The following is a 23,598-nucleotide window of genomic DNA, read 5'->3' on the forward strand; positions in this document are numbered from 1 at the left end:
ATCATTCGCATTCGTTTAAGATTGTATATATATTGTTTTACCTGGACAGGCCATTTAAATAATCTCGTGACAGGTTTTTAACAAAAAGCCCAAATAAAAACTGCGGTTTTTATTTTTTATTTAGGCTTTTTTTTTGTGTAAAATACTATAAAACAACTGCGACAGACTAGCGACCTGTCTCTCGCCCGGAACGTTAGCTGGAGATAGGCGCCAACACTAAGGGACAAAGGTGTACAGAAAATGGATGGATGGACTATAAAACAATCTCGTGTCTACCCAAACCCCAGTCTCCCATTCACTGTGTAACCGTTACCAGGAAATGACGTCACCTAGCTACTAGCAGCGTCGTCTGTTTGTGCGCACTGGCGACCTGGCGTAGTTTCCGGTGATTTTAGTATTTGTCAAGCGAAATGGGTAGAGTAGGACGCCTGATCTGTATACAACAGAAACGTTAAAACCTGTGCGCCGCAGTTCGACAGGTAAGACGCTACTTTGTTTTTTAGCTAAAGTAAACATCGTTGAGTTACCTACTATGGCCATATCTGCCAACTGCTATATGTTTTAAGATGTTCAGATGTAGATTTTAGCTTTATCCCATGTAAAACTTTAAAATGTAAGTTACCTCTTGCTGTGGGTACTGTAATCAGTGTCTGACATCTAGAAACGCTAAATAACTTTATGTTAACATTTTAGTTTTATTAAGTCGTGTCAACTTTTTTGAAGCGTTTCTGCCGAACCTTGGTCTGCAGGTTACATTATCCTAAATTTGAACAAGAGCAGTTTGTTACCAATATGGATAGAGTTTTACTTTAGCCATCACTTTGAATCGCATTTACCAGGATGGTTCAGTCCATCACCAAATTCTACAGTCATGATCAAAACCTTTGAGGCTGACAGAAATCAGTGTTTTACCACCAACTTTATATCACCAGTTTTGTTACTGTGCTTTTGTAGGTTGCCATAAAGAGGGGTCAGCTAGATTGTGGATAAATCAACTGAAATGAAAAAGAGAGGGGGATGTTTCCCCTGCGATTTAGCTCTGTCACAATATGGCTTGTAAAAAAATCAGAGCACAGTTTTGATAAGGACTGGGCAGCTGCTATCACTCTACTATTCACATTCAGCTAGAAGAGCAGAACTGTTTGCTTGTTAAAATGCCTGAGACTATTCTTTTCTCATGGTTACCTCCAAGGACAAATGCTTTCATCATCATTTTGCATAAAGTGACTTCAGAGGCAAGACAGAGGTTGGTAATAGTATTGCACTCAATAATTTACTGAATCATCCAGAACTTTAAGGAGAGAGAGACTCAGTTGTTGGGCTACAAGGTCCCCAAGAAAGTACTGCAGGTACCAGGATTCAGCAAAGGGATTGGATCTCTAAAGATTACCATTGTGGCAAAGTTGTTTCATTTGAGCTGCCTCTATCCAAAGAGAATACTTCAAAAATGGTTTCCTCTTTTTTAAATATAGTTTTTACTTAATCACATACATACTACTTTTGTGGTAGTAGCTAGCAAACACATGAGGGGAAGGCAGCACATTCTAAATGTGTTGAAGTGTCATGCAAAGTTACTTAATCTGTTTCACATAAAAAAAAAACTATTCCAACTTCAAATTAACATTGTGCTCACAATAACCTGCAGGTTCTGTCTTGGGGAAGGCTGCCATGTACACCTCTAGTGAACTGGAAGGGGAAGTGGACCACTCCTTTTTTGACAGTGATGGGGACTGTGGAAGAAATGTTGGAGAGAAAAGAGAGAAGGACTTGAAGATGAAAAAGCGAATTTCAAGCACACTTCAGAGAGAATCTGCAAAACACTCTGGACATCTCGCTGTTGATCTGCACTCAAGGACTGAGATGACAAAGAGACACTTGAAGGAAGTGGAAAACAAGAGTGGCAACAAAACTGATGCATCATCGATTTCTTTTATGCAGGATGAACCTATACATGAAGGCAAAGATGAGTTAAATCTGCACTCTAAAAGAGCCAGTGGAGCATTTATGACTATGCTAGCCGACATTCCAAATGATGGGGACAACCAGAGACGGAATGACACGAGAAAAAGTGCCTTAGCTTTCCCAGCTAACTCAAATGAGCAATTACCTAGAAAACTGGTCAAAAATCAGCATCCCAAAAATTCTCCTCCCACTTCAAATGAGGCCAGCACCGACGCAGATTCAGAGAGTTCTGTCAGCAGTCAGAGAGGTATTTTAAATTCCTCTAACCTCTCCAAACCCACCAAGTCTTTTGTACGCCGTAAAACAAGAGGGACCAGACGAGGCTCAACTGAATCTCAGGATTTGCCTAACATGAGCACAGATGAGTCAGATGGCTCAGTGACAGATGTGAGTCCCCTGTCTTCTCCTGATTCTGGCTCACTCCAGTCATTAAGTTCAGAGGCTGAGAAAGAAGGTCATGAAGCGCAGCAGGAGCCGAAAACTCTCCCCTCCGGTGCCTTCAGCAACGTTCATCAAGCGGTGGACTCAAATCCAGATGTGAATGAGTGTGAGTAATGCTTGCTGTGTTCTACCTACCTGTGCATCGGTAAATGCACATATCTCAGTAGGTTTGTACTTGTGGGTCGGTGGGTTGAGCAGCATTGCGTGAGATGCTCAAAGCTGAGGATGTTGCGTAACCCCAGGATGCTTTGACTTGTCAACTTGTGTCTGCTGTGTTCCTTGGACTTCTTGATGCTGTTTGCAACATCCGAGGCCTTCATAGAACAGCAGGATTTATTCTGAAATTAATTCACACACAGGTGGACTCTATTTACAAATTAGGGAACTCCTGAAAGCAAATTTTATTTGCATTTTAATTAGGGATATATGAGATAAGTAGGTTGAGTACAAAAGCATGCCAGTTTTTGGATAAAAAAAAATGTAATGAACAAGTAAATAAAACATGAATAAGTTTGACAAATCATGACAAAATGTAAAAAAAGGGACTCTTGGCTGAAAGACATGCCCTTTGATGTACATTTTTTGTACTTTTATGTTGTTTTTTGCATGTGTATTATTTTTCAGTTAACCCAGCAGAGCATTGTTCACAAGCATGTTAAACACACAAACTAGATAAATGTGCTTTCTCCTCCTTCAGGTTCGTCTGGATTAGAAAGCCATCTTGAGCAGAAAATGGTGCTCCAGATTTCTGGAGGGATTGTTCGGAAGAACTTCTCATTTTCCAACAATGAGGTCCGCCGCATTGATTTTGAGAACAAGCGTCTCCTTCAGGCACTGTCAAATATTTCATCAGGGTCCAGAGCAGAAAAGTTGTCAAAAAAGAGCGCTTGTGCGCCCAAAGGCTCTTCAGTGGCTTTTTACGCACATAGTTCACAAAACAGGGACCGACAACAACGCCGCATTCAGCAAGAGAACCTGGTGAGTTGTTTTACATTTTGATTGACCTTTTTCTGTCAGTAACTGATTCACTAAGCAAACACACACTCATAACCTTGTACTGTGTACAATGAATGCATGCATGTCTGTAGCTTGGCAACACCTGAGCTGATAACATCTAATTCAGCATCAACAGTTGCTGTCAAAATAACACACGTTAAGAGTCTTGGTGTCATAAACCTAATCATGTTTTAGTGTACACTGATGTTTTTTGTTTTGACTGGGAGGATTCCAGTTAATTATCAAGCACGTCCTCTCTTACTTAATCATGTAAGCTGTTTGTCTGTAGCGCTAAAAAACAGAGTGGAATGGTGTTTTGACCTGTGTTATACTGCTGCCTGTTCAAAAATAATGCAGAGCAACCTTTTCATTAAATCAATCAATCACGTTTATTTGGATAGCACATTTCACCAGCTAGGCCGTTAAACGTGCTTCACATAACAAAAACACAAAATTACAAAGTTATAAAGAAAACAACATAAAGTCAACAATTGAACAACCATTACGTTAAAGTGTGTGACTGTTTCAAAACAGGGAGCTATGTAATTGTTCTAGGTTGTTCTCAAGAGATCTGTGTGCACCTAGCAACACCCTGTGACTTTTCCTGGCCTCCACTGTATCTGCTGTTTTACCTCTAAATGAAATTCATTGGAGACACTTGAAGCCGTATCTTCTCAGTGTTTATTATCGTACAGTCATTGTTCAGGCAGATGGTGCTGCTGTTCAGGCTGCAGGGTGCTCATTAATATAATTTACTTAAATGATTTGGAGGATTTTATCATGTTGACTATTAGTCACTACCTGACTCACCTTTCCACTGCAGCCAGCTCATTCTCACGACAGTGGAGTAGGGATCCCCTCTTAAATGTATCTTGCTGACTGGATGTTTTACAGTGTTTAATCGTGATTTCATGAAATATATCCATCATTAAGGTTTAGTTGGGGTTGGTCTGAGAACACACCCCTGAAAGCAGATACTGATGAACTTTGATAGCTTGCAGCAGGTGTCTGTCTTGCGGCCATACTACTGAGGAACATTATGAAACCTTTCTGCCTGCAGATTTTTCCAGTCTTCATATTTCTCCATCTATTTATTGTCTTATTTATCAATAACACTCACATTTAGATGATCAGCACTGTTAGAAAATCTGTCTGGATTGAATTAATTGCTGGTAACTCACAGTGTGCTACAAAGTTATGATTCTTGATATTTTCACAGGTTTATTACATTTTTCATATATTCATAGTTGATCATAATTCTGGTAAAAGCTGTTAAAATAGGAGGCGCTTCAGTCGTTTTCAGGACAAACTGTTCACTCTGAAGTTCGTCTTGTGAGGAGTGCTTTTCGCCTCCTCTATTCTTAGAGTAGAGTAATCGAATCTGCCGTGTGGTCGGAGTATTCTCCGGCACATCACACTTGTAACACGCGTCATTTAGTTTATAAAAAACTGAAAATGCGACTGGTTGATTAACTTTCAGGAGGTTTTTTAACTGTTATGTAAGTGCAATTGAATGAAAAATCTTATTCAATTTAATTCTCAGTTAATATGTATATTTACCGTATTTTCCGCACTATAGGCCTTCAATGAATGACCTATTTTAAAACTTTTTTCATATATAAGGCGCATAGAATAGACGCTACAGTAGAGGCTGGGGTTACGTTATGCATCCATTAGATGGAACTGCGCTAAAGGGAATGTCAACAAAACAGTCAGATAGGTCAGTCAAACTTTATTAATAGATTACAAACCAGCGTTCTGAAAACTCCGTTCACTCCCAAAATGCGTGACTGATCGCCTTGAGTTTAAACTCTGCGTCGTAAGTGTGTCTCTTAATAGGAGCCATTTTGGGGTCTTTACACAAACACACAAATGGAAATGAAACGGCACGCTTCGCGCAGTCATATATCCCAGCATGCACCGCGCGCTTCTTCTTCTACGGGGGAAAATGAAGTCAGCGGCTGCCTAGTTGCGAGACCTGTTGTGGTTCAATATCGGTCCATATATAAGGCGCACTGTCGGCTTTTGAGAAAATGGAAGGGTTTTAGGTGCGCCTTATAGTGCGGAAAATACGGTGTATATGTTTTTATGCTGGAGCTTATTGTAGTCTATACACATTGCTTGCCAAGAAACCTCATTGAGTAGTCTTGGTTTTTGTGGTATATCTGACCTAAAGCATACAATATTATGTCATGCAGTTGAGTTGACGCTTTTTGCCTGGTTTTTAATTCAAGTTCATACAAAATATATTTCTGTATGTTATGTTTTTTTGCACATAAGTTGCTTTTGCATGTTTCTTTTAAAATATTAGATAATTTTAAACAATTTGGCACAACAAATGTTGATTTAAGTGAAATTGTTTTGCTAATTTCAATTATCTGACCTAAAGCATACAATATTATGTCATGCAGTTGAGTTGACGCTTTTTGCCTGGTTTTTAATTCAAGTTCATACAAAATATATTTCTGTATGTTATGTTTTTTTGCACATAAGTTGCTTTTGCATGTTTCTTTTAAAATATTAGATAATTTTAAACAATTTGGCACAACAAATGTTGATTTAAGTGAAATTGTTTTGCTAATTTCAATTTTTCAAAATGATCATTAAAAACACACATACACACTATACCTGTGAATATCAGATATATTACCTTGTTGGAAAAAAATGCATTTTATGTCTGTCAGACTTATTTGTTGTGTTTTTCATGTTTGCAACTAAGCTAAATGAATTATCTTGTCTTTTTAATGGTCAGTGAAATAGCTGAGTCAGCATTTTAAAACTGGCTGTACACTAAACACTGATAAGGAGTTGATTACTTCATTTAGGAACCTTATTTTAGTGACTTACTTAAATGAAACCTCAGTCATTCTTCAATGCACTAAAACTGTTGAACATTTTATATTTTTAAGTCAGTTGGTGTCCTAAAAAGTATTGCTTGTTAAAGCTAAATGTAAGAAAATAAACAATGGATCCAGACTTTAGATCAGTTCTAAATGATCTGACGACGAGCCCAAATCCTACATCCGTCAACAATTTTAAGAACTACAGATGACTGTGAAGGCAGATGGTGTTATTAGTAAAGCCGAAACAGATGAGAAGTAACACTCCAATGTAAAACTTATCTTATATAATGGATAAAAATGCTAAATTTACATGGAAAGACACAAAAGTGGCTCATTATAATAATTTGTGCAAATAAGACAACTAGATTGCTGTTTTTTAACTTTAATCAGTCAATTGCACAGTAAGCAGAATATTAAAATTGTAAGTATGACACAAAGGTCTTGATGTGTTTCACAGGTTTTCCTAAAGAGACTGCAATCCACCCAAGCCACACCTGGAATGAGGCGCGTCGATCAACTAGCAGATCACCAGCGGCTGACCTCATTGCCCAACTACAGGTCCTATAGTGGTGGGTCCAGCAGATTGTCCTGTGGTAAGTGCTTTTAAATCTGCAGAAGCTAAACTGCAAAACTTTTTTAATGTTAATATTTTTGTATATTTCAGGTACAGCAGAGTTCATTCAAGGTTCTCAGTTAAATGCATTGTTTTAGGAAGAGTTTGCTTCTTATATGATCTTACCTTGTGAAAGTATTCCTTCCATTTGAACTTTCATTAGCATTTCACACATTAATTGCATTTACAGCAGAAAGTCTTTTGAGGTCCTTACCAGCTTTGCAGATCAAGAGGACACAACTTGTCAGTTGTGTTTTTTTGGTAAAAGCAAAGTCAGATTGGATGACTTTGACTTAGATCTGAACTTTGACTGGGTTCTTTTTAAACCTTAAAGGATAGTGTCCTGGGACTGTTGCATATCTGCTTCAACACACCTTAAACAGTACGTTTATTGGTTGTCGTCTGCGGTACATCACTGTGTGCAGTCTAAAAGTTCAAGGAATGAAGTTTGACACCTGTGCTGTAAACCATTCCAGTGCAGCTGACTGTTTCTGACTCTGACTTTTTCCTGTCGGAAATATTTGTACAGAGTTTAAACAAAGATTGACTCTGTTTACTGGATAAGGGATTTAAGACAGTTGGTTGTATTGGAGTGTACACATTGAAGTTTGGTCATAATATAAACATTTTAAATACCTTCAAGAATAATTAATATTTCTGCAAAGTACTTTGATCTGGTTTCATGAAGACCAAGTAAAGTTCTGCAGAAAATATGATGTGAAGGTTTAGCTCAGACAGCATCACTTTCAAGGTAAATTTGCACCATTAAACGGCAGCTTTGCATCTATATATATATCCCTGCCTTCAGTACTCCGTATTTACTTTGAAGTACTCTAGTGTTGATTTTCAATCAAAGAAAAAGAGGATCAGCATGTGGTAGTGAGCAGCAGTTCTCTTAAACTGATGCTGCAGGTTTTGTTGCACGTCTGGGCTGCAGCTTCCAGAAACAGAGCAGTTTGGAGCAGCTGCAAGCTCTTATTGGGAATCACTTGTTCATTTATAAGTAAATTGCTTAATTTTCCTGTTTCCATCATTTCATAGCCTCTTAATTTCAGCTGTGCGTTTTTACTATGGTGCAAAAAATCAATACTTAAGTTGTAATAATAAAATTATTTATTATTACACAGGCTTTACCATGAGTTGGTAAAGCCTGTGTACTAAATGACTTGCTTGTTACAAAACAATTGCTGTTTGTGTCTGAGTTTCCTAAGGGAATTCCTCTTGTTTTCCTCTCAGCGTTAATAAGACCCAGTCCAGTCATCTCCAGTGCAGCTCTCATTAACACCTACACCAGAAGGACATCTGTTCCTGGGTCAAGCACACGAAGTACTAGCAGTCCAGCCTGGCGTTAAGACCTATGCTAATAAAGAGCAATTTCTTTCCTTTTCAGCATATGACTTTCACTTTTTGATGTTGATTAATTTCTACAGTGCAAAGCTTAGAACATATTTATGCTTTTATTATTATTTCATGTAATTTACTCATGCTGCTCTGTTTGTTTTCTGCTCTTCAACTATTTATCCATTTATGTTTTGATATCAAAGCCATTTGTAAATAACTACACTTACTTTAACCTTTTAATTCAGTCAGAAATCTTGGCTTTAAAATGTTAATTGATGCTGTGGTTTGATATTGTCTGCAGAGTAATTTTTAAACAATAAAGTGCAAATATGTTTTGGTATTTGTTACTGTTTACACGTGTGTGATTTGTGATCTAATAAAACATTGTTTTAAACCAGAATAAAGGAATTGCGTATTAATTTTTGGTTTATCCTGCTGACTGTTGAAGAAAAGAAGTCAATAATTTTATTGCAGAAAAGGCCATAACAATGGAGACGCAGAGCAGTTACGTTTTCTCATTTATGTGATGCAGTCTATCTTAAAAATATCCACGCTCCTTGAACATTAAACTACAAAACTCAATGTGTTTTAATTGTATGTAATAGACCAACATAAAGTAGCATGATTCATGAGTTTACAAGTGCTTTACAAATAAAAATCTGAAAAGAGTGACATGCATAGTTATAAGCGCCTTTACTTTGATACCTTCAAAGTAAAATTAGTTGCTTTCGGAAATCACCTGTCATGTAATCTTATGTCTTCATCATCAGGAAGACTAAGAACCACATGACATGTCAAGGACAAAGTTGTGGAGAAATTTAAAGCGTAGGTTATGAAATAATATCCCTACCTTTAGAGATCCCATGGAGTACTGCTCAGTTGATGATTTAGCAGTGCACATCAGCCACAGTAAAGCATTGTGATAAAATAGCTGAGTTTTGATATGTGAGGGCATGACACATTTTAGACTTCCCAACAATGTTGTCATGGTCTATCACACAAATTGTACATAATGTGGGAATTGCAAAAAAAAAATTAAGGTGTCAGTACTTTTGCAGGGCTCCTCTTTTGGGACCTTGTTTCAATGAAGACACCAGGAAAACCACAGTTGGCAATAAATGATGTATTCACTATAACCTTTTCAATAATTAGGCAGCTGGGTCGGGGCACACTTGCTCCATAAATACTTTGTTACTGGTCTTCACATCAGTAACAAAGTAACCCAAACATACCAGGGAAAAGTGGTGTTTTTAAGGACAACAGAGAGACTGGAGTATAGGCTGAGTCTTTATTCTTAATAAATTAATGTTTAAGGTGGTCACAGCATATCATAAGGGCCTCGGCCCCTCCTTAACACTAACAGGAGGAACGTTTGGCCTGTATCATAATCTGTTATCACATCACGTCCACCAGCTGTTGAAACCTAGAGACTTCCTTTTAGCAGATGGTTGATAATGTTATATATACACATTTCTGATGAGGCATAAACCCAGGTCAAGTACACCTATCCGATCTCCCCCAGCTGCTGCACAGGAAACATAGCCTACAAACCCAGATTCTTATTTCACCAGGTCGGTGTCACCATATCACAAAAAAAATAATAAGACTTGAACAAAGAATGGATTTCCTTGAGGTTTTGGGAGAGTGTGCTTATTTGGTGAACTTCTTGATCTCGTCATACAGCACCAGCACAAAAGCACCACCCATGCCTCTGATCACATTGGACCAGGCTCCCTTGAAGAAGGCCCGACCTCCCTCATCTTTGAGGATCTTCTTCCAGCAGTCAATTGTGCCCTTGTACATAATATCAGCTGTGGGAATTCAAACATCACCATTAATATCCACATAATGGTGTGTAATTCTCCCGTTGTTGTTATGCATAAGGAAAGTTCAGAAGAAAAAGAGAAACTTACCTCCTTTACGTCCTGACTGCATCATCATGCGACGTCTGACGGTGTCAAAAGGATATGAGACGAGACCTGCTACAGCCGTGACAGTCTGGGCGATCATCCAGCTGACAAATATGTGTGTGTTCTTGGGATCTGGCAGCATGCCTGCATGAGGGAAGTCAAAGCAAATAAAGTTATACACACATCTGCTAAAACAGACAGCCTCAAGATGCAATTTTGACCTCAAGGTGCAATTGAAAAATTGCACCTTGAAAAAGTTTCCTATTGCTTTCAAGCATTTGTAGTCTACAGGAAAGCTTGTGCCCCTTGCTTGATGATGAATGAGACTGATGAACTAAATTTTGATGATTTCATGCATTTTGATTGGTTGGGGCAGCAGAAAGAGGGGCTCACTCTTCATGCAATAATCACCACTGCACCACAATTTAGGTGACCAGGTTGGTTTGTGCACCTTTTGCTGTATCAAAGCATCCGAAGTAAGCCGCTCTGTAGATGATGATGCCCTGCACCGACACGTTGAACCCGAGGTAAAGACCCTTGAGGCCATCGGTTTTGAAGATCTTGCCAATGCAGTTTCCGAGTCCGGTGAACTCCCTCTCTGCTGTGCCCTTGCCGATGTCGGCGGCCAACCTCGTCCTAGCGAAATCGAGTGGGTAGACGAAGCAGAGCGAAGTGGCCCCAGCGGCGCCGCCCGACGCCAGGTTCCCGGCAAAGTAGCGCCAGAACTGTGTCTTCTGATCCACGCCACCAAGGAAGATCTTCTTGTACTTGTCTTTGAAGGCGAAGTTCAGGGCTTGGGTGGGGAAGTAACGGATCACGTTGGCCAGGTTGCCTCTCCAGAAGGACAGGAAGCCCTGCTCTTTCGGGATTCTAACAACACAGTCAATAATGCCTTTGTACTGCATATCAGCGGTGATCTGTTTGCTGGCATGCTGCACCTACAAGGGAGAAAATCAAGATGCCGCCGTTACACCTGGCTTGTTTTCAGGAGAAGGGTGAAGAAAATAAATTTGTAACTTTGACCTTTTTATTAAACAACCTTGTTGAACACCCTTCAGCTTGCCAGACATTATCTAGTGATCTGGTTTAGTTTGTCCAGCAGTCTTAAGGCACATCCTAGACACTCGAGACTTCACTGCGTATTGGATTACATCTTTTAGGTTAAATTTAGCAATTCTCTTCCACTGAATATTACTGTGGCAATGTGTTTTAAGCGAGCGTAAATGAGATTGGAAAACATTAACAGAATATCATGAATAAGTGCCTAACTGTTTAATTCTGATCCCGCATCATTTTACCTTCCCACCATCCTTCACACTTGTGCGTAAAACGATCTCCAAGTTGACCCTCACGTGCCCGTTGCCATTACGCACACGCTTATACGAACCTTACTTGTTCTTAGTTCAACGTCCCTTCTTTTAAAGCAATTTCCTCGTAAATTTCATTTCTTGCTTATCAGCGATCCACAAATTAACACACACTTTACGCACAAAACACTGCATGACCAACAGCTGGCCCAACCCGTTTACCTGCAGCAGCAGCTTGACTCTCTCAATGGGAGCGACAGCTGTTTTGGAGATGGCAGCGGCAATCCCACCGGCCAAAAAGTCCTTCATGAAACTAATCACCGCGTCCGACATGGCTGGTTGATTTCGAGAGCAGTCTCCCTGTCTACTTGGTTGTTCCAAACTTGGCCCAAGATCCTCAAGGAAACCTTACGCCCGTCCTAGTGGACGAGGCACCCCCTCAGCAGTTCTTTATATATGAAGGCCGTTTATCGCGAGACGTTTGAGTGACAGATGTGCAGTCTGTCGAACAGACGAACGAGGCTGAAAAAATATCCGAGGTTGAAGTTCAGGTCGTGCGCCATATTTCTGGATCCGGGGGGGTCGCCCAGAGCCGGGGACATTTAAAGGGCATATTATGTGTTGGCAGATAAACACTAAATTAAAATTTGGTGTTAGTAATGAGAATTCCTCCATAGGTATTCCTCTCAATAACAGTGGAGGAAACCAGGTCATCTCCACTTTTCAGCTGCAGCACAACAAGGAAGGTGTTAAAGTGCATCTTAAGGAGCATACCTAATTTATTACTTGTTTAAATGTTTAAATGTGTGTATGTTGCACACATTTACTGCATGTGCTCTTTGGAGTTCTAATTAGTTCAGAGCCTTGTGCAAATCAAGTTACAAATCCAGTTACAACAAACATAAGAAAAGTGCATTGAAGATCATCTGTGAAAGCTGAGCTTCACTTTAGAGAAATTGTTCAAGCTGGGAGACATTTTTGAAACAGTATATAAAAGGCATAAAATGTATAGATTTTGACAACTAGTTTAACATTTCTGTTAAGCTAGTCGTCAATTCAGAATTCACAAGTATTGTTCAAATGATAATGTTATGAAACAGCAGAGAATTGCTTGGAACCAATCGATTCATGTCAAAAAGTATTTGTAATCTGTAACTTATATATGAATGTAATTTGTAAACTATGAAGTACATAAACAACTAAATATTGTGGAGGTTAGCTATGAACATTTTAATTCTGATCAGCAAATGCACCAAAGAAATTGAGGAAAGTCTGTAATTACACACAGATGGATGATTTTATCCTTTATTTCTGTTCATTTTGATGAGTTTCTGATTTTAAATCAGAATTTAAATCAGAATCTGATTTTAAATCAGAAACTAGGATATTACACCAGAGGATATTACATCTGACCAATAAAAACTTTATAAAACATTATAAATCACAAATCAACCACATACAGAAAGTTTTCAAAATTTCGTTTTAACTTATGATTTAAAATAAAATAAAGTGATCATTTTATCCAACCTTGAAAATATGTCTTGAGCTATTAAACAAATAGAACCATTTTTTTCCTGTTGCACTAAACATGCAAGAACCACTAGATGGCGTCAGTTGACTATGTGTGTTCCTTCAAAATAAATCAAAAAAGAACTTGAGAAATTGAGGTTACAGCTTTCAGGTTATTACTGAAAATGTTACACCTTTAGCATTTGTTATGGTTTTGACCATAAAACTGCACAATACTGGCAATAAGTTCACAGTACTCCAGTGGCATCCATAATCCGCAGATCTCAATCAAACAGAGCACCTTTAGTGGAATAGGAAAATTACATTTCAGATATAGAGTTGGCAAATCTGCAACTTTGTGATGGTGTCATGTCAATATAGAGCAAAATCTCTGTTCCTCCGAGTTTGTTGAATCTGTGTTGAAAATGATTAAACTCTGAACTGGTACCTAATTCAGTGAGTGGATATTGGATTGATTTCAGATTTATTTTTATTTAAATCTAACTTATTAACTACACATTTCTCTCAGTGGAATTATAATACAGTGAAGAAATGCTGAGTAGATTTTACAATATTACTTTTTCTATTTTTTTATTATTATTATTATTCACAAGTTAACAAAATAATACACACAAAAAAATTGGATTTAGTGTTCTTTCATTCTGAAACAGATAAAACCATCCATACATTTTTTAACATTAAATTTAACATAGAGGTCCGTTTTCCTAGTTGAGCTTCGTCAACAACTCATCTGGTTCTATACTGAAATGTTTAATTGACTCGCTAGGGGGCGATATTGAGCTAAGTAATAATCAAAATCTTCATTGGTCTCCCCAGAGAGTAAATGTGGTACCCAATAAAACAGGTGCTTTTCCTCACTTACTTACCACACAACAATAACAATTAAATCAGTATTTTACTTGTTCCTCACAGGGTGACATTTTTAAGTAGCTGCCAGCAAAGAGGTCATATGTCAGGCTCAGCTTCAGGGTTGTGGCCCCAGAACTGGTTAGGAGTTCAGCACCTGCAGCTTTTGACCAAGCAAAAGTCGTATGCTGTGTAGCTTAATATATGGAGCTTTGCTATTTTGTTTTTGTTGGCCATTGTGAGTTACCTGAATCTTGAAAAGTTACGAGTGTTAAGCATGGATAATTTGTTTTTAAATTCAAGTTTGGTTAAGATTTTGTCACAAACTTTGTCACAAAAAAAATCAATTGAGTTGGTTTTTATAAATAAACATGAAAGCTTGCATCAATAATTAATTAATTATGTTTCTTAATGGTATTTTGTTTTTTTCTTTATCATTCTCACATCAAAGTAAAGTAAAGTTACCAACTATAACAACCAAATCTGGAAATATCAGAGGTACATTTAATGATTTTTTTTTATTTTTTAATCAAAATGTTGATGTTTTATGCCATCAGCCTCCAGATATAATCTAAATCTGATCTAGATTTCTTAAAGTCGTTGCCCGGTAACCCCAGATCTTTGGGATCGAAGGAGGGGTCATGGTGTGGGTGGGGTGAGCCTGGATTTGCATTTTGAGTATGAAGACCTGCAGGTGTCAGACAGTTAGCCCCCACTAACACAAACACACAACCGTTACGCATCACTCACACACACTAATACAGTCACTGATTTTATCAGTTCAGAAAATCAACTGTGACGAACTTTTTATTCTCCTCAGAGCTCAGAAAAATCCTAGTTTATAAATGTCTGACTGGGTTAAAACCTCTAGAAATTAAGGACAAAACACACATACACAGGACTATGAGTTATTTTGAGTTTGTTGCACTATTCTTTTGGTACATGATAAAATTAAATTTTTATGTTTATAAACCAGAAACCCCTTATTTTAGAAGTGGCATAGAAACACTACAACTAGTGAAAGTAAACTTTGTAAATCCAAATGTTTCATTCACCCAATGAGAGTTTAAATGTGCAGCTCACAACTTATATTTATAAAATGATTGGAAAACATAAATACTGTTGCATTGAATTGAATTTTACAGCTTGAATTTGAATTGTTTTCACAGCTGTCATGTTGTAACTACAAACGTCTGGTCCAAAGCCAGACATTTTGTTGCTTACAAGCGTACAGAAAACTGTAAAAATGCTGGCACACTGAATTTCTTTCAATTTAAGCTAAAAGTGCATTTGTTCAAAGTTGCCTTAGATTTTTCTCTGATTATATTGTGATCTTTCTATTCATAATTAATTTAAAATAATGCTACTTTTATTGGATTTAAAGAACTGAAACTTTCAGAACTATTTCTATGATTCAGATTAATGTTCTTAGCACTGGATAAGAGAAGCATTGGACTTAGAAATCCTGCCTGACCAGTAATAACTTTACATACACAAGTAAGTCCTATGTGGAAAGTTTACTGCTAAAATACTTGGATTACACCAGAAATTATATTAAACCTATAAAAGGATGTAAAATAAACTGATGTATTCATCTAGAAAGCAATCTCAACTAAATTTAATTTGTGATTTCAGTTAAATACACAGTACTGTTCATTACTTTGAACAGATTTCAAAGTAATGAATTAACTGAACATTAGTATTTAGAGATCCTCTCTTTTTCTTGTACTGAGAACTTTATTTATTCATGATTTTTTTTTCTCTTGTAGCAACATCAATCCCACTTTTAGTACTGGTGCCTACCGTCAGTGAGTGTCACCCGGTGCCCCCTGGGTAAATCACAGGTCAATCTTAGAGCAACACAGATAAACAGCACAGACAAGGATGAATGCCCACACTGAACAACTAAGGGCAACCTAGAGTTGATGCAACATTAGGAATTGATTTAATCTTTGGGAGACAAATGTTTGTTGCACATCTCTTCTCAGAAAAGAGAAGGTTTGGTAACATTTTTTAAGTACTAAAAGATAATAGGTTAAATATTAGGTGTCTAAGTTAAACTGGACTGTCTCCTTCTGGAACATTTTCCTGGAATATGATATATGCTAATTAATAAAACAGTATGGATTTTATATGTATTTCTTAAATCAAATAATGACTTTGATTGTAGTTCTAAAATGTTGAATGATTTATTTTGGTTTATATTTTATCTAAACTGTTTTTTTTTTGTTTTTTTTACCATTTTTCACAAGTTGTCAAAAACAAGCCATCAACATCTCATAGTGACGTCCTCCAAATAATTTTCCAGCTCCTCTCTTTGGACACTGGAAGGCTTTTAGTTTGGATAGACTAACATTTTTTAAAGAAGATCGGTTTAGCAGCAAATATTTACAACAAAATACGTGCAACTTGCAAACAGTGGTTGTTCTTCAAATAGTTGCATAATCTGTCTCTTTTACATACTGAAGTGAATTATACTCAGACACAATAAATGTCACACAAGTTCAGAGAAAAGTAATGTCTTTGTTATAGTTCTGTGTCTGCTGAAATGTGGTTTGAGATTATCTGAAAACCTTGAGAGTAGATTTAAAAGGGCCTAGACGCTGTTGATAAATCAATTTGTTTTCATGTGTCTGGGTGTGTGTGTGTGTGTTAGTGTGCCTGAAAGTGCATTCCTGACCCTTTGATTGTAGGATAAGTCCCCGCTTGTTGGTCCATCTTGATTTTATGGCTGGAGAGAGAGCCGTTTGACCTTTCAACCCTCTTGTGTGGGGGTGGAGCTTCTCGGTGTCCGGAGCTCCTGTCAGCGGGTTAATAAGTGACGGCTGTTCATGGCCACGCTGAGTAGCCAGACCGGATGACCACCCTCTGCTGTCACTCTGCCGGACACCCTTCATCCCTTTTGGGCCTTCTCAAAGTGAGGCTTAAACTCAGAACTTAAGCTCAGGTTTGCACAGCTGCTGCTCCAGCTTTTACTGCCATGCAACGGGAAAGGTGAACCGAACTAATGCTGGAGTCTTATTTATATATTTTTGTAAGTTAAAGGACAAAACTACATACACTGGATTTATTAAGAATCACTTTATTCTGAGTCTCCTGCAGCATGGTTGTTAGGTTCATGAATATTAAGAATAATTTGTGAGTCTGCATTGAAATAAGTATACATTTTTTCACAAATTAATCTTCAACAGAAGATTCACAGGCTCCTCCAGTGTTCCTAATTTCTGTTTTTGGCCAGGGAACCAAGGGACCTCTTTTTTTTTCCAAACTGATGCATTTATGTGCAATAAAGCAGTTGAAACCATATGGATCTGTTTTATTCAAGAGCACAGAGCAGGTGTAAAGTGAAAGTTAGAAAATCTAATGGTTTACTTGGCTTTTTGACTAGTATATTTCTGAGTCAGCATTTGTAGCTAACAAAGGCCACAGCAATTAACTCTAACAAATAAATGTTAGCATATATCCATCATTCTTCTTATTTTCCACTAATCAAGGTCTGGATTACAGGGGCCTTGTGTTCTTCTCCAGTGACTAAAGAACTAAAAGGGCAAAAGAAAACCTGTTAATAAAACTGTTAATAAAAAAGCTGGATTTACCATAGTTATAGTCTGTTATGCATTTTCTATGTAAATAGGTGATCATAGTAATTTACTTCTGTTGTAATGTTCTTTCATTTAGCATTTTTTATTATTTTAGTTTCTGTGTTCTTGCATTTAAAACCTTTGTAATATAATCAAATAATCACTAGATTATGCAGAAATAGCTTCATATTTTACCACTTCATTGTGACATTTTAATATCAAGTAAAGACATAACCTGAACTATTGTTGATGGCGTCAGTTATGAGCAAATCAGAAAATACCTTTATTTACAAACATAGCACCATTGTAACCTAAACCATAAATTTAATCTATTTTTCTGATCATATGAGAGCTGGTTATTGAAAACTATTGGATCAGACTTTAATATCGCTTTCCTTTACAAACTTTACACCTTGTGTTGTTTTCTTATCTCCATTGACGGGGTGTGTGTGTGTGTGTGTGGGGGGGGGGGGGGGGGGGGGGGGCGTGACCCACCATGCAAATGGACAGGATCCTGCCTGCCCCACATTAAGTCTGTGGCCACAAAAACACGGCTGACAGCGGCCAGTTCCAGTGTGTGCTCCGGTTAAAGTGAACAGGGTAATGAATTTTAAACTGCTATAGTAACAGCTCTCAGACATGCGGTTTTAGTGTGTGAGTGGGTGGGCGTGTGTGTGTGCTGTTAGGATTTGCAGTTGTGTCCGTGTATCAGTATGAATGTAGGGGATATGTGCATAAATAGAGACTGGGGGCTGGGAGTCCGTCCTAGATGTGTGAGTTTATGTGCTGAGGATAAAGACCTAGCAAAGCGGCCTAGCTTAGCTGACAGGTGACAAGGGTTGTTTTCAATGGGGATTTTGTAATACCAACAGTGAGGAAAAAGGCCAGGGAACCAAGGGACCTCTGAAAAGAGAGAAAGAAGACTTTTCTTCTTGCAGTGAAGGAAGAGAGAAAGAGCGTAGAAGGCTCCAGAGGACTTAGGGATCCTACTCATCAAACTGCTCCACCGTCTAGCGCACTCATTTTTATTCAAAATGCAGAAATGCTAAATCATTCCAATCGGATTGATCCTGGTGTCAGTGCCTGTGTGGCATTCTCACTCTCTTCCCTCTGTCTTGTCTTCAACTTTGACATATCAGTCAAGCAAGGACAGAGACGTTGATCCACAGGCAGACTGATGGTGAAGAAGTGATTGTTTAAATGTTGTTTGTAAAGTTGTGTGAATTAACCAGTTCCTTTCATATTAAAACCTTAAAATCAAGTTGTCTTAAAAGTAATTTTCTCTAAAGTTAGGCTAAAACTGTAAAGGTGCAAAAATTATGTCTGCGCTGCCCAACGGAGTCAGTTGTTTGTAGAATCAATAGTTGAGCAATTAGCTACAAATCTGTTGGGGTCTGTCACTACTAGCTACGCACGTTTGGAGACTTTATTTTTCCCGTTCTTGTTTGCTTCAGTTGTCTCCAAACGGCTTATTTCAGCTAATTCTACAGATGTTCAATTTGATTAGATCAGGACTCTCAGAAGGCCAGTTCAGAGTAATGCAATCTTTTGTTATTTGCGATTCTTCATTGTTTTTAGCTGTATGTTTTTGATAATTATCCTATGGCAAGACCCATGACCTGTGACTCAGACAAAGCTTACTGACACTAGACTGCAGATTTCTCTCTAGAATCCTTAGATAGTCTTGAGATTTCATCGCTCCCTGCACAGATTTGCCACACCTTGTGCCAGATGCAGCAAAGCAGCCCCTAAGCATGACTAAACTACCCCCATGTTTCACAGCCATGTATTACAGTATGCATGATAATGTGATTTTTAGTTTAATTAGTTGTTTGTCCTGTGTGTTTCTGTGGTGCCCTGTGTTGGACTAGCTACCTGCCCAGGGTTTGTGCAAGGAAAAGCAGGTGAAGTGGATGAATGGGCAAATATTTCAGCTTCTAGATGTGTAAACGTGTAGGGTGGAGACAAACCTTGAAAAACTTTTAGCTGTAATTGTAGAGAAGGTGCTAACAAAGAGGCTTTAAATATAAATACACACCACACTTTTCAAACTTTTTGGTAAAAGCTTTACAGCTAAATGCAAGCTAGCTAAACAGTGTCCTTCAATCTGATTAAATAAATTTGTTTTAGCTGCCAACGTGTAATACTTTGCTTATGCAAAGGTTTCCTTCATGTGTTTCAAGGATGACTAATGTCAGAGAGAAGTAGTAAGGTGACTCAACACATAAATGTGTAATTGTAAGCAAAAAGAAACACATTCTAAGGGTTAAGCGCCCCTGCTGTGACCCAGCCTGTCCAACAGAGAACATTTACCCCTACAAACACCCCATTCACCCCTCCTCCATCTCCACATCCAGCCCAACACACCCACCACAGAGGTATAAATAAAAAGAAGAACACCAGCTCAGCTCTCATCCTTTCCACAAATTTCCGACCAAGGTTGCATCATGAAATCATTCTGCGTCTGTGTGGTCCTCTGTCGAGGAGAAAGGATGGTTTGGGCTGTGAGAGAGAAGCGCTCTAGTCAGTGTGTGGGAACCGTGGAGGAAGAAATCCCTGGCTGATCCTGGCCAAGGCACTTTGTTTTTCTGCCCTCTGCTCCCAACCCTTCCCTCCCTCTCTCCTTGTCCATCCATTTTTGGGTTTTCATTTTTATTCATTGGGTGATCAGTGTGGAGGGACGGGTGTCAAGTATGTGTGCGTGTGGGGGGGTGTGCGTGTAGGGGTGCGCGTGTGCGTGTGTGTGTGCGTGAACGGGTGTGTGTGTGTGTGTGTGTAGGAGGAAAGGATGTGGATGTTGGTGCAGACCTTAGACCAGGTCTGGCAACAATAGCCACAGTGTTGTTTAGGTTGTTGCGTCCAGGACTCTTGGACATTCTTCCCATGTCAGTATAATCACTACTGGGAGGTAGCTCCATTACGGATTAACATATCATTAATAGTATCCATGACTTTTGTTCAAAGGCTACTTGTGTAATGTTGCCTTGTGGATGACGGCTAATCCGCTGAGCTGCAGCTGTAGGAAAGAAGAAGGGTAGGTCCCACCATCAGTCCTCTCTGTCACACACACACACACCCCGACCCACACACATGCGTAGACACATATCGATGTATCTCCCAGTCCCAGCCCACAGGGATAAGGCCTCTGAAAGACAGATACAATCAACAGTCAAACACAAAGTTTTCCCCCATTGCGAAGAAGAAACATCCATTCTGCACTTCCCAAGTGATCCCCTGAGTAAAGCCCCCCGCCCCAGTTCTCTCTCCTCCCATCCATCCGAGTTGGCTGTCGTCCTCCCATTAAAGCCCCTACGCTCTCTTCGCAGCCCTCCTCTCAGATGGTGGGCCAGATTAGGAGGGGAACAATAACAGTTTTCAATGTAAAATGTGCATCTTGTTAGTCCTTTTCTCTCGTCTCCCGTCTCAGGATGGGAGGAGAAAAAGAGAAGAATAAGCCGTCATTCAGGAAAGTTATCTGTGGGTGTCTTCTCGCCACAAAAGTTGGCTAGTTGTGTTGTGGTTTTAATCCTCCTATTTCTTTCTGTGCTATTTAATTTGGCTTTCTTTTCTAAGATTGATATGTTTGTTGAAACAAACACGACAGCTCAGTAAATAGAAACGTTCACACTTTATTTATTTATGTACTACCAAACTGCTTTAAATAAAATGGGAAGAAAAAAAACCCATTGATATTCAGAATATCAATGTTGTAAGAATATTAGTACAGATATGTAAAAACAAAAACAAACATATTGATTCAAGATGACTGAAAGAGGTCTTCTTCATTTATCTTTTTTTGCAAAATATGTTGTTAGTCAATTCTACAACAAGATATAATTGGATCATCTGACATTAAAGCAAATACACTTTTTTGATAGAGTATCATTTACATTAAAAATCAGCAATACCTGCCCGATTACTAATCCTTAGTAAACCTCTAAGAAGAGGTTCAAAGCAAGGAATCAATGTTCATTTAATTTATAAACATTTTCTCGCAGATGAAGGTTGTAGCAAGAGAGTTCCTTGGTCTTCTCGTCAATTATCTTTATTTCCCATAGTAAAAAATCAAAATCAAATCAGAAACACTAATTGGAATACAAAGGCTAAAAAATTGACAGAACATTCCAAATGTTGCTGTCAAGAAGACGGACCACAGTTACAGTGGCAAGCTACTGGACTGTAGCCACAGCTGCCCTGGGGCAGTCAGACAGAGGCGATGCTGCCAAACACCGTCGTCATGGCGCCTTCTGACCACCACCAGCAGGCAAGGCGGGTGAAGCTCCTCGACTAATCTCTCTACCCCTTTCACATTTCATAAAACATTTTTTTTTTAACCCATCCTCATTTCCAAAATAGCCCAAGCTTTCTGTAAAGACTGTATTAGGTTTTACAGTCTCAAATCGATTTAGGTCTGAACTTTGACTGGGCCATTCTGACACATGAATGTGCTTCAGTCTAAACTATTTTATTATAAGATGTATTTATAGAAAATGTATTTCCACCCCTTTCTCATATCTTTTTCAGCCTCAAAACGTTTTTCTTCCAGAACTGCCCTGCACATAGCTCCATACGTGTTCCAGTTTGACTATAAACTTTCCACTTTTAGTTGATTGACTGAACAGATCTAAGTGAGATATTCAAAGCTTGAGATACTGTTTTATTGTATTTTCTAACTCTGCTTCTAATTTCATGATGCTCTTTGCTCATCAATGTTCTCTAACAAACCTCCAACTCATTCACAGAACATCTGCATTCATGCTCACATTAAATTACAAGAAGATAGACTCTTTATGCAACCAGTTTCTGAAAGGAACTGGCTGCACTGGAGTCATATTTATGGAGATCAGAGTAAAGGGAACATGGCATACTCTTCTATAGCATTATTTGTAAAAACAAACAAAAAAATGTAAACCACACATCACTAAGCAATTTTATACTGTGCTTTGTGTGGGAGTATCATATCAAACTCAAACAAAAAGCTCATCAAGGTTTGTTGATTTGTAAAAATGTAAAATAAAATCCCATCTCTATGATTAGAGTTGTCACTCATAATATACTAAGAATCTGAGCAAATTACCAAAAATATTGAAAAGTGTGTGGTATGTAGAGTATTAACAATCATAATGTGGTTGGTCATAGTGTTCATTCTGTGTACTGCTGAACTTAAAGAGATTAGGTTTTCACTGTTATTGAGTTTTAGAATCAATACTGCTCTCTGGTGGCTACTGAGATCTAATCATCTTTGCAGCCCCTTCTTTACAAAACACTTTAATAAACAGTAAACCTAGACTTGCACAGCTGTCGTCACTCTCGGAAAGTGCCTGCCTGATTGCTGTTCTGTAACTCTAAAATATAATATTTTCATACAGAACTAAAGTTTCAGCTAAAAAAATTGCTTTTATTGTAGAAGTTGGATTTCTCAGTAAAAAAGAATATTAAAATACTAAATTTAATGTGATTATGTTTATTCAATGGGAAACATAATCTTTATTGTGTAATAGAGATTTTCTTACTGTTGTCTGCTTGTGCTATTCTCATCCCTCTAGAACCTATAAACTTGAAGCTGTTGTTTACTTTGTGGTTTACTTTCTGAAATTGTTCAAAATGTCAGAAACTCTTAAATAGTATTTAATTAATAGCTGACTTATATCAACTGTTAGAGAGAAATATTAAAATGATTTTTAAAAAAACATAATAAAGCTCACACTTGGAGAACTGCTGCAAAGCGTGGCATTTGGCCTGAAAAATAAAGTGGTAAAGTTTTCTAAAGCTATTTTTTCTGCTAATCTGTTTTTTCTTTCTAAACCTTGGAGAGTGTTCTGTCTTCAGTGATGTTGGACATGGTGTCCAACTGTGAGGGTCACAGTAAGGTCAGATATGTGACTCCAGAAGCCACCAAGAAGAATAAATCTAAATGGTAAAACTGCAGCAGCTGGTCAGCAACAAAATCAGTCTCTCAGCAGACAGTGTTGACTTGCATGATTAGGCTCACTCATGTCTCTATTCGTCAGCATGTTTCTTCTGCAGAATTTCATGGTTCCTCCCTCTGAATACTTTGTTTCTTTGGTCACATTATAAACTTCACTCCTGAAAACTGGTCAGCTGGATCTCTTTAAGACTGGTGGCACCCAGTCATTCAGATGAAGTCCACGAGTCCAACTGGGTGCCGGTCTCACCTCTGCTTGATTTCCTTCTCTCCACTGGTTCCTCACATGGTGACCTCAGACG

The 23,598-nt window shown here is 38.3% G+C and overlaps 2 protein-coding genes and 1 long non-coding RNA gene across 3 annotated transcripts; 1 reads left to right on the plus strand and 2 right to left on the minus strand.

The window, feature by feature from the left end:
* The first annotated feature begins 352 nt into the window (after positions 1-352).
* Positions 353-8,596, plus strand: cfap97 (cilia and flagella associated protein 97). The gene is made up of 5 exons (XM_032563805.1): positions 353-479; positions 1,646-2,509; positions 3,101-3,381; positions 6,700-6,835; positions 8,092-8,596. Exons 2-5 carry the CDS (start codon positions 1,669-1,671, stop codon positions 8,205-8,207), a joined length of 1,374 nt encoding a protein of 457 aa, XP_032419696.1. The 5' UTR covers positions 353-479; positions 1,646-1,668; the 3' UTR covers positions 8,208-8,596.
* Positions 5,215-6,331, minus strand: LOC116720508 (uncharacterized). The gene is made up of 2 exons (XR_004339401.1): positions 5,783-6,331; positions 5,215-5,569 (listed from the first exon to the last, which is right to left on the minus strand). It is a non-coding gene; the product is annotated as an uncharacterized LOC116720508 (long non-coding RNA).
* An 874-nt stretch (positions 8,597-9,470) lies between the features above and the next one.
* slc25a4 (solute carrier family 25 member 4) lies at positions 9,471-11,852 on the minus strand. The gene is made up of 4 exons (XM_032563806.1): positions 11,636-11,852; positions 10,558-11,044; positions 10,110-10,250; positions 9,471-10,007 (listed from the first exon to the last, which is right to left on the minus strand). The coding sequence occupies exons 1-4, from the start codon at positions 11,744-11,746 to the stop codon at positions 9,847-9,849; spliced, it is 900 nt and encodes a 299-aa protein (XP_032419697.1). The 5' UTR covers positions 11,747-11,852; the 3' UTR covers positions 9,471-9,846.
* Between the last annotated feature and the right edge of the window lie 11,746 nt (positions 11,853-23,598).

This window comes from Xiphophorus hellerii, chromosome 5, assembly GCF_003331165.1.
Source record: "Xiphophorus hellerii strain 12219 chromosome 5, Xiphophorus_hellerii-4.1, whole genome shotgun sequence".
Lineage (NCBI taxonomy): Eukaryota > Metazoa > Chordata > Actinopteri > Cyprinodontiformes > Poeciliidae > Xiphophorus > Xiphophorus hellerii.

Bases quoted from the DNA above. Each gene is read 5' to 3' on its own strand.
- cfap97 (XM_032563805.1), top strand. From the start codon at position 1,669: ATGTACACCTCTAGTGAACTGGAAGGGGAAGTGGACCACTCCTTTTTT. The intron at 2,510-3,100 runs GTGAGTAATGCT...CTCCTCCTTCAG, and splicing joins AAATCCAGATGTGAATGAGT to GTTCGTCTGGATTAGAAAGC. The intron at 3,382-6,699 runs GTGAGTTGTTTT...TGTGTTTCACAG, and splicing joins GCATTCAGCAAGAGAACCTG to GTTTTCCTAAAGAGACTGCA.
- slc25a4 (XM_032563806.1), bottom strand. From the start codon at position 11,746: ATGTCGGACGCGGTGATTAGTTTCATGAAGGACTTTTTGGCCGGTGGG. The intron at 10,251-10,557 runs GTGCACAAACCA...TCCCTCATGCAG, and splicing joins ATGCTTTGATACAGCAAAAG to GCATGCTGCCAGATCCCAAG. The intron at 10,008-10,109 runs GTAAGTTTCTCT...GAATTCCCACAG, and splicing joins GCAGTCAGGACGTAAAGGAG to CTGATATTATGTACAAGGGC.